Source organism: Montipora capricornis, chromosome 2 (genome assembly GCF_036669925.1).
Source record: "Montipora capricornis isolate CH-2021 chromosome 2, ASM3666992v2, whole genome shotgun sequence".
NCBI lineage: Eukaryota > Metazoa > Cnidaria > Anthozoa > Scleractinia > Acroporidae > Montipora > Montipora capricornis.
Genome location: NC_090884.1, coordinates 16,997,987 through 17,008,517, shown reverse-complemented (window position 1 = coordinate 17,008,517; position 10,531 = coordinate 16,997,987). Strand labels below are relative to the sequence as shown.

Below are 10,531 nucleotides of genomic sequence, written 5' to 3'. Positions count from 1 at the left end.
AAAGCCCATGCATAGGGCTTTCGAAAAATGTAATTTATATAAAAAATAACTGCCGCACTTTGGAGAAAAAGGACTTCAAAGTTGATGAATTTTTAGATCGTGAATTAAGCGGCTTTAGATTGTAAAGTTCAAGTACGGGTCAAAATTTCAAAACTCGCCAGATTTGTCTCAAAACTTCAGAAATTCTAGCTCACTAGATGAATTTTCCGAGTAATATATTAAAACTTAAAAAGAGAAAACGATTTTTTGTTTGGAGCAGCTGAAGTTTGGCCTTAGATTTTAATGTCTCCGATGCCGATCACGGGCCAAAACCGAGGGGGGTGGTCTATCTCTACAGAAAAAGTCTCAAGAAAACTTTAAATACCACAGTTCATCATCCAATCGGATAGTCCTTTATTGCTGAAAATTCGGTGGAAATCGGCGGACCCCCATCTTTTGCCCCCGCCCGGTTTTCTCGGACAATCACTCTTAATCATATGTGGGCAGTCTCACTTAAGAGGCCCTGACTCAGAAAGCGTGTCAGACCTTGGAAATGGGGGTTGGCCAAATTCAACGAAACTTGGTGAGGACATTGTCCTTGATGAGTTATTATTAAATCCGGTTTTATTTTTCTTCGTTCTGTCTTCCTTTCAATTTTTTCAGGGGGGTCCCATTTTGGGGTCTCAGAGTACAAAAATAACACCCTTATAAGGGTTAACTTTGGAGTACCATTACAATAAATGTAGAAAGCTCACAGAATATATAATGGTATGGGATGTTTCTACTAAGAACCTACTTTAATACGGTTGATGACTTTGGGGGATATAATTATTGGGAAGAGATAGGCATGGCACTAAATGTATGCAAATTTCGACCTCCCCGAAAATACAAAAAATAGGCCAACTTCAAGAAACCATAATTGTTACCTGTAATCCTATTACGAATGGAGACACACGTCATGAGTTACCTAAGGATATCTATAATCCAAAACAGGATTGAAAAATTTGGGTCCTTAAGCTGTGCTGCTTTCCCGGCATCATTATTACTCAACACTTGTGCAAAATGACCTCATTTGTATAAACAAAATTTTGACTTAAAAATCACTGCTATATCAGTTTTTTCCGAGCCTAGATAATTTTTATGGGAAAGCAAATGTTTTATAAATGAGAAATATTGATTTCGTTTAAGCAAAATAAAGGGAAAATAAAATAACTGTGATACGAGTCATAAAAACGCTTCTGGCCAAGCCGGATGTGGGACTACTAATTAAACTTACAACACTGGCTATAAAGCTATTACAGAAACAATCAATCGTATTATAGTAAGAAATATCGTATTATAGTAAGTGATATAGTAAGTTTTCTGAAGCAAAATAGTGGGAAAAATGTTGCAAGGCCTTTATAATACTGGCCGTTCTTCATTTTGTCCGTGTTTGTAGTGAGGACTAGTTACAATTTGGCACCAGTCTCCATGGGTCGAACAATTACAAAACTTGCAGCTAACTAGTTGAATTCGAAGATGACTTACTGTTCATTTGGCCATAACTCAGACCCTTGTGGCGCTGTAAAATGGGCGCTACGTGACGATGCCATTATTTCTCTAATGTCCTGCACGTCGGACATGGGGCCATGGCTCAAGAATAAGTATAAAGGTTCTGGAGCGTCGGGCATGAGAGGTCGACCAAAGGCCGGGCACACAAACACGACAAGTGAGTAAAACATTGTTACAGTGTGACGGGACAATCAGTTGCAAAATAGTCAGATTCTATTATGCTTCGTCTCCTTATACGTGGAAAAATGATGTTGGTATGATAACAACATATATCTGGTTTTGTCACCAGTTCATTCATTTTTGCTTCTACATTAGCGAATTACTTTTACACTTAACAAAACCCATGAAAACAATCCGATTGGCAGAAATATTCAAGCTGCTAATTCACGCCCTAAAACTATTTATGGTGGTTTTCCACAGCCTAGAATGCCGTAAAGTTTACATAAATACAACTTTTGTGTTGTTTCGTTCGCTCTTTGTACAAGACTAGACGTGAGCTCTGTTTATTCTAATTTCCAAAAATGACCAGTTTTGCTTCATTACCTTTCCAACAAAGCAGAGATTTTCAATTAAGGTTAATAATGTTGCAAAGCATTTAAATCTTTCCGTACCCTGTATGCTTCTTTAACGTTTGTCCAAATTTCCGTGGTTATTTAACGCATCAGTTGTTATTTAAGTAACTCAATTAAAGTAACCTAATTAAAGTGTTTACTCAGGTGCTTTTGCCCTTATGATAATACAGTTTATTCCGTTTTTTCTCAGTCTTACGATAGCAGTAACTTTTTGACAAAGGGTCTTTATTGAACAGCGTATCTAAAATACAACAAAAAATATCAGTTTAGTCGTGCAAAGAATTATTTTGTGCAGGAAGGTATGAAAAGACCATTTTTTTTCGTCTCCCTTCGGCTTCACATACCGTCGCTGAAACAAAACAATAAAAATACGAAAACTATTTCCCGGTCCCTAGTAACATAAACTTTCTCGCTCCTAGCGTTCCTCAAAATCTCCATACCCTTGTTTTAACTAGACCTTAAAGGGGCATTGTCCAGGCTGATATATAGTGTTTTAATGAGAATGGCCAGGAGCTATAGCTTTATTATCTTGCAACAGAAAGAAAAAAAAAAACGTCAAAATTGGTAACAGCAAAAAGATCATAAAAACTAAATGGAAAAACTTATGACTGAAAGACTCAAATTTCCATCAGAATGGAATAGTCTAACTTCGAGTTCGCCATGACCGTCGACTATAAGCACAGAGAACGTATTTACACAGGGTTAGCCTCGCCCTAAAAAATATCCTCAAATACTGGGGGGAAGCTGGCACAAATTTGAAAATTAAACAATACACAGCGCTGCAAACAGGTCATCTACTCATCTTTAGGTCGAGGCTAACCCTGTGCAAATGCGTTCTCAGTGCTTTTAATCAGCGGCCATGCCGAACTCGAAACTGGACTATCTTGACTTCTCGACTCCCTACCAAAAAGTCAAATTTACTTCCATCCTTGTAATCTTGCACTTCCACTGAGTTTCCCCAAATTGCAGTGTAAAATTGTTTTAACCAGTTTAGCTGTATATTTGGTTGCATTTGGCAATATAACATGGAAATTTATAGGAAAGCCAAATTTCGAGGTGTTTTTGGCCATATTTTGAGCGTCAAAGAATATAATTTATTCAGCTTCTATCATTCTTTTAATAACAATATCATTTGAAACATTTGTTTGCGTCAGAGAAAAATGCTGACCTTTAGATCCTTGGCGTGTTGCCAAACGAAATGCTTTTTTCTTCTATGGGCGAGAGAAATAGCCAAAGTATGGTACGTTCTACAGTGGAGGTAATGATGTGGAAGGTGACTGAACACTTGTTACTCTTAGAGCTGCTGCCCCATTACTGAATTCGTATCTCACTGCTATTTCCTCTGTTAAAATACTGCTGCTTTCATATAAGAAGGCAGGCTGGCCCTGGTACCCTGGACTAACATCATGGTATCCAGACCAGGTTACCGGGACTGATGAAAAAGGTTTCAAATATGCAAGCATTTTCCTAAAAGAGCGGCTGGAGGTTGATTATGTGTTTTTTCTCAGATTTTTTAAATCAATTTGACCCTGTTGTTTAAGATTTAAAACCTTTCAGTAATAAAACAATTGAAAATACGAGCCACGGATACCTTCCAATACGCCATGCCTTTCTGTTAACTTGTGATCGCGTCACTAAATGTTCTGCGCGATAATCAAGCTAAACCCGATTTCCCAAAAAACAGTGGTCAAAATTCGTCTCGCTAAACGGGCCAACTTACTATTTACTAAGTACTGCTATGCTTCTTTTTATTCCGAAAGCTGAGGTAGCTGCTATCGCCGAGTGGGAACTCATTCTCAACCGTGCAGGAATTCCCTTTGGCGGTAATGACGTTATAAAGTTGACCATATGTCCCAAACATCGTGCCAAGTACACTACTATGTACCAAGTGAAGGTAATGAACGAAACAAATGCTGATTGTTGTTGAACCAGCTTTGTTCAAAGATACGCCGGATTAAAAGCCAAAAAATACATACATGTATATATTTTTTCTACTAGGCTAACTGTTGTCATCCTAACCACCACGATGTGGAATCCTCAAGACTAAAGAGAATCGCAAGCAAGCTAAAGAAAAGCCCTCGTCGCATAAACAAAGAGATGGCGTGTAAAATATACGAGCAGACACGAGTTACTGTTGCAATTGGCTCAGGTAATAATAAGTCAACCCATAGCCTGCAATCAAGCTATCTACTCGAGTCAATAAAAAAGAGAAACTGGAGAAAGGTGCAGAGATTGCTTGTGGGGTATTTCTCAAGGCTTTGTACGTAATCAGGAGACAAAAGGGATTCATGTTAAGTCATAATCTTTCAGGTGGTCACTTTGCACTTTTTGAAGTTTAGTAAGAACGAGTCAATGTCTGACAAATAATCTTCTTTTTGCAGTGATCTGCAGAACTTGCAGGGGATCACTTGATCAAGACGCAAAGCCCAATGAATTGCCACTTACAGGGTCAACATTCAAATCTGTTCCCAGACAATCTCGAGTGAGGAGACAGGAAGCTTGTGATACCCGTGTATCCTTGGATTCGCTCGTTTCAGCAAGAAGCATTTCATCCCAAGAAGAAAACGTCAGTGTCTACTTGCCAGAGGGTGAACTTCAACGCAAACATCTTGCAATCTTGAATAATGCTCTTACTAGCATTTCAGAGGGCAGTTTCCAACCTTTTTTGCAGTACATTGATTACGATTGGAATGAAACGTCTGAGAAAACAAAGAGACAGTACACAAAGAAAGTAGAGGAAGCTATTACTCTTGTTTTGCGTACGGTCGCACCTTCACAAGAAGGACCTCTGTGGCAATCGGTTATCAACTATCACCTGTCACACGAGAGACCTAAGAATACTTTAGTCCTTGATGCTGGGGTAGAAGCCATAGTAGCCGCGTACAACGAGTCTGAAAATAGATCTACACGAATTCAAATACTTTCACTTATATGTGACAAGTACAGCCAAACAGAACTTCAGGAACTTATCCCTGACATCTCCAGACGACAAATACAAAATGCCAGAAAGCATGCCAGCGAAATAGGTGCTGGTGAAACAAAGGTGCCCGAGAAGCTGTTTCGATGTCGTCTAGACATGGACAAAGTCAGGGAATTCATTCTTTTTATTTCAAGATCCACATTTCTACAAGATGTTGCCTTTGGTACTAAAAAGCTGAAGCTGAACTCTGGAGTAACTCTACCCATACCAGCAGTTGTGCGAACGATGACAACAACCAAAATCATTCATTTGTATCGACAAGAATGCAAACAGGAAGGCAAGGAACCCCTGAACGAGCGCACTTGTTTTAGAATCATGGAATGGTGCAGTGCTTCGAGGCAAAAGTCCCTCCAAGGTCTGGACAATACATCGACAGCTGGGATTGAGGCCTTTGAAACACTAGAGACGCTTGCTGAAACGCTAGCAACTAATGGTGCAGGAGCTACTTGGGGAAGAGAAACTGCCCAACGACTAAGAGCAGGAAAGAAATACCTTAAATGTGATTATAAATGTAATTTGGGTCCCGATGAACATTGTCCTGATCACTGCATCCAGTTTGCCCTATCAGATCCTGGCCAAGACCAGTTTTGCAGCCCTTGCAACCATGAGCACGACCTGGTATGTTTACAATGCCAAAGCATTAAAGAAATCCTGAATAGCATTAAAGAGAAAGTGGAGAACAACGACATAAGTTTGACAGAAGAGCAAAGGGAAAGAGCAAGGTGGGAATGGGAACATGCCGTAACAGAAATTGAGGCGTGGAAATCCCATTTGCTTCGAACATTTCAGCAAGATATCGCAAGGCAGGATGCTTTGAATGCTCTGAATAGTGAAACCATTTTAGTCATCAATGACTGGGCCATGAAGCTTCTTCCTATGAAATACAGAGAAACACAGTCAGAGTTTTTTGGCAAGAGAGGAATGAATTGGCATTTTTCAGCAGTTGTTCATTCATCTGACCACCCCGATTGCAAGCCAACAGAATGCGAATACCAAATCCACGCTTACATAGCTGTATTTGACAGCTGTAAACAGGATTGGTTTTCTGTTTCTTGCATTCTTGAAGAGGTTCTAAGCACCGTCAAAGAAACGCATCCTTCCGTGAAAAGAGCAATACTAAGAAGTGACAATGCAGGATGCTATCACAATTCCGCCCTGTTGTCCACAATACATTCCACCAGTAAGCGTAGTGGAATAGAGGTTGTGAGGTACGATTTTTCTGATCCACAGGCGGGCAAAGACCTATGTGATCGACGAATAGCTCCGTGCAAGCAGCGTCTCAGAAATTATGTGGCAGAGAATAACGACATACAGACAGCCCAAGATGTAAAGAATGCACTTGAATCACCCCCCAGCATCACAGGAACTCGAGTAGCAGTGTGCACAGTAGATCCCTCTCAGATGTCTACAAAAGTTGCTTCTAACAAGATTCCAAATATCACAAAGTACAACAACTTCTCCTTTGAGAGAGACATTATCACAGTCTGGCAAGCCTATGGCATTGGGGCAGGTCAAAAGATACCTAATTCAAGTTTTATGTATACACAAGATACTTCAGGGCTGAGGAGAGTGGGTGAATGGTCACAAGAATCCATTATTACAACGCAGAGAAGACAGGCAGGGGCTGGAACTAAAGATCCTCTTAACCCGGTCGCCACGTTCCCTTGTATGGAGCCAGCATGCATCCAAACGTTTAGCACGCTACAAGAGGCTGATGATCACATGGATACCGGGCGTCATGTCCTGCTACAAGAGAAAGAATCCGTGTATGACACAATCCGCCGACAGTGGGCGTCAATTGCCACGTCTGTAAAGGGTCAGAGCCAAAAACCTATCTGCCCTGATTACCAATCCGATGCAGCAATTGCTGGGGGTCTTCAAGGAACCCCTGGTGAGGCACAACTAGGATGGGCTCTAAAAAAGGCAAAAGCCAATGTTAGAATCTCGCCAGCAGTCAAGGAATTCTTAACGAATGTTTTCGATGAGGGCAACAAAGATGGGAAGCAAAAAGCTAACCCAACAGAAATTGCTGAAGAAATTAAAAAGAACTTTAAGAGAAACGAATGGCTCGAGACGCAAACAGTCAAAGGATTTTTCTCTCGACTAGCTGCAAGACAAAGACGGCAAGAAATCGGCAGTCAACAAGATCACGATCAAGATTTGGCCCTAGAAAGGGAAGTATTCTTGCAAGATTTGGAGGAGCAAGTAAACAGAGAGGTCGGCCTTGGTCACCCGGTCGAATATGAAGACGTTAACCTGTGTCAGCTTTACCATCAGGGTAGATTTGAACAATTTTTGACGAAGCTGAAAATAAGTGACTTAAGGTCGATGTGTAACCAATTTAACGTCGCTTTGAAGGGCCCGCTCTCACGAAAGGCAACTTTTATTCAAGCACTCCAAGAGCTCGTTACTTCATGCAGCTGTCTTTGCGATGATCATTGAGTTGCTACTGGTATCCAGGGTATGAGACCAAACAAAATATTTAACCTTTATTAAAGACAGAAGAAGTTAAGTCTGCGAACGTAATATGTTGTCTTATATAAGGTACAATAAAGCAATCGAGTTTTCTATTTTGTGATCATAGATGCTTAGAAATATTGCAACACTTGGTGTCCCATAACGTACATAAATGACAAACTTCTTTACTAGAATGCTGAAACCATTGTTATACCTTTAATCCATTGTCATAACAGGTTACCATAGCGACAGTTCAGCTGTTAAAACTGAACACCCTTAATGTTGGCTTTAAGTGCTTGTAACTAAAAAACCAGCTTGGTGACCTTAATTTTCTATTATCGAATTTTGATCAACACGCAAAGATACAACTTTCTGCAAAGTTTAAAGATATTCAATCAAAATGGTACAGTGGCAATTTAAATTTGGAAAATTTAAGGTAGCTCTGACCCCTGTGAGGGAACATTTTTAAGCTTTCCAGAAAGTTGTAGCTTAATGTGTTGATCACAATTCGGTGATAAACATTGAGGGTTACCTCGTTTTTGAGTTGTAAGCACTTAAAGCTAAAATTAAGGGTGTTTTAACAGGTTATACTGTTGCTATGGTAACCCTTTTATGTAAAGAGATTGACCACAACTTGTTCAACAATTGGGCATTCCTTTGATACAATTTTTATTGCATCAACTGATAAAGAGAGGCAGTATTGTGACGGAACGAATGTTGTTACATTATGGGTTGTGAAATTACCACGTGGTTGTAATAAGATCTCTTGTCTCAGAGGAGTCAGAAAGCAGGAGAGTGAATAAAAGCCGTGCGTGTGTTTTGTGAGGAAAATTGTTGTTTCATTCGGCTCTTTACAGTATTAACCCACCAAAGTATAAGTGCTGGGAAGTGCTAGGAACTTTTCTAGCCACCTTAAAATCCAAAATATGGATTAGCCAGGAGCAATTTTATAACTCACGGCGCAATTTTTCCCTTAAACTAGTCGTAAACTAGTAGACTGTTTTCAGAGCCTAAAAAGGTAGCCAGACTAGGGAAAAAACTGATTTAGCAGTGATTTTTGAGTCAAAATTTTGTTTATGCAAATGAGGTCATTTTGCAATAGTGTTGCGTAATAATGATGCCAGGAAAGCAGCAAAGCTTACTGACCCAAATTTTTCTATCCTGTTTTGGATTGAAGATTCCCTTAGGTAACTTATGACGTGTGTCTTCTTTCTTAATAGGATTACAGGTAAAAATTATGATTTCTTGAATTTGGCCTATTTTTCGTATTTTCAGGGGGGTCGAAATTTGCATACATTCAGTGCCATGCCTATCTCATCCCAATAATAATATACCCCAAAGCCATAAACGATATAAAAGTATGTTCTTAGTAGAAACATCCTATACTATTAGATTTTCTTTGAACTTTCTGCTTTTATCGTAATGGGACTTGGAAGTCAACTCTCACGTGGGTGTTTTTTTTGTACTCTGAGACTCCAAAATGGGACCCCCCTAAAAAATTGAAAGGAAGAAAGAGTGAAGACAAATAAAACCGGATTTAGAAATAACTCATCAAGGTCAATGTCATCACCAAGTTTCAATGAATTTGGCCAACCTCCATTTCCAGGGTCTGACACGCTTTCTCTGTCAGGGCCTCTTAAGCTTTGCTGCTAGCTCCTCCCTTTTACACCCACCATCACACTTGCCCCGTCAGTACATAGTCCAGTCTGTTTTGTCAGCCCAATGCTCTGAAACTGTTTAATGACTGTCATATAGTGCTTGGCTGTTGACAGAATCACTGCTTTGGAGGGCATCCTCGGGGAAAAGAAGCCTTACCTCCACATTCTGCAGGTCAGAATTGTAGAATTGGACAAAGCCAATAAACTGCTCTACCACACTTACATCCATGGCATCATCACAAAGAAGACCAACCGCTGAGCTCTTGGTGATGGCACTGATGGTGCGATCACATAGCTCATCTCCTATAGCTTCAAAGATCTCAATGATAGACTGCTGGGACCTGTGCATAAAGAACTTCATTGTACTGTTTCCGGCACGCTCCAGGAGCACCAACAGTGAGAGGAACTTCTTGTTTGCCACCTCTTCTTTTGCGAGCCAATATGCCGACAGAAATGCATTCTGCAAGGTGGCGTCTTGGGCTGCATCCTTCTGAACAGCTAACGTATGGAAATGCGAAACACGCTGAGTGTGCTCTACTTGGACACATGATTTGTGGTTGCTGCTGGACAGATGGTCTCCTGGAGTGCCTAGCCGCATACGGACTGATGGCTTTTCACAGAACTGGGCCAGTCGAACTTCCCCCTGCATGTGCTTCATACACAGAAGACAAAACATTCCCTTATCTTCAATGTAAATTAGCTACCACAGACCCGCATTTACATCTAAAGCACTGTTGTTGTTTTTGGACTTTCCACCGCGTTTTACTTTGAGGGATAAGTATTCATGCTTAAACTTAGAACCTGACAAGTTGCAGTGAGTCTTTTCCTGACACAAATCATGATGATGCACCCTAGAAATATCAACTTGGGGAAAAATCTTTCCAACAATGTGCTTAACATCCTGGGTACAATTGATTGGAGAGGATTCTGTAGAGGAATAGTGGGCGGTGTAGTCATTGAAGGGATAGGACACTGTGGATCAGGCTCTGTTGCGTGAGAATTAACTGAGGTCAAGTTTGAAACGAAAGTCGGCATTAACGGTACACAAGGTAAGGTGACAGCTGGTGGAGCAGTACACTCCTCAGTTGCATGACAAACTGGAACTGCAGGGTCATTGTTACTGCTGCCGGTGTCATCATCTACAGAACGCAAGGTTATCTTATTATCTGTTGCATGTAAACTTATATTATTTAATTTACCGGTATTAGCGGAAAAACAAATACGAAAGGACCCGATGGTACAACTTTTACGTTGTTATTTTAATCTAAACATTATATCCAAATTAATATTATTATTTTAGCCATGTTTTACCTGCTTTTACTCTGCCCAAAAGG

The 10,531-nt window shown here is 40.3% G+C and overlaps 2 protein-coding genes across 2 annotated transcripts; both read left to right on the top strand.

The window, feature by feature from the left end:
* Window positions 1-3,121: 3,121 nt before the first annotated feature.
* On the top strand, window positions 3,122-5,374 carry LOC138034783 (uncharacterized). Its single transcript, XM_068881894.1, has 4 exons — window positions 3,122-3,996; window positions 4,101-4,251; window positions 4,484-5,333; window positions 5,365-5,374. The coding sequence occupies exons 1-4, from the start codon at window positions 3,841-3,843 to the stop codon at window positions 5,372-5,374; spliced, it is 1,167 nt and encodes a 388-aa protein (XP_068737995.1). The 5' UTR covers window positions 3,122-3,840.
* Window positions 5,375-5,458: 84 nt separating this feature from the next.
* LOC138034771 (uncharacterized) lies at window positions 5,459-7,524 on the top strand. Its single transcript, XM_068881886.1, has one exon. It carries the CDS (start codon window positions 5,944-5,946, stop codon window positions 7,522-7,524), a length of 1,581 nt encoding a protein of 526 aa, XP_068737987.1. The 5' UTR covers window positions 5,459-5,943.
* The last annotated feature ends 3,007 nt before the right edge of the window (window positions 7,525-10,531 follow it).

Excerpts from the sequence above, each read along its gene's own strand:
- LOC138034771 (XM_068881886.1), top strand. The coding sequence starts at position 5,944 with ATGAAGCTTCTTCCTATGAAATACAGAGAAACACAGTCAGAGTTTTTT.
- LOC138034783 (XM_068881894.1), top strand. The coding sequence starts at position 3,841 with ATGCTTCTTTTTATTCCGAAAGCTGAGGTAGCTGCTATCGCCGAGTGG. Across the intron at positions 3,997-4,100 it reads CTACTATGTACCAAGTGAAG|GCTAACTGTTGTCATCCTAA; the intron begins GTAATGAACGAA and ends TTTTTCTACTAG. Across the intron at positions 4,252-4,483 it reads TACTGTTGCAATTGGCTCAG|TGATCTGCAGAACTTGCAGG; the intron begins GTAATAATAAGT and ends TTCTTTTTGCAG.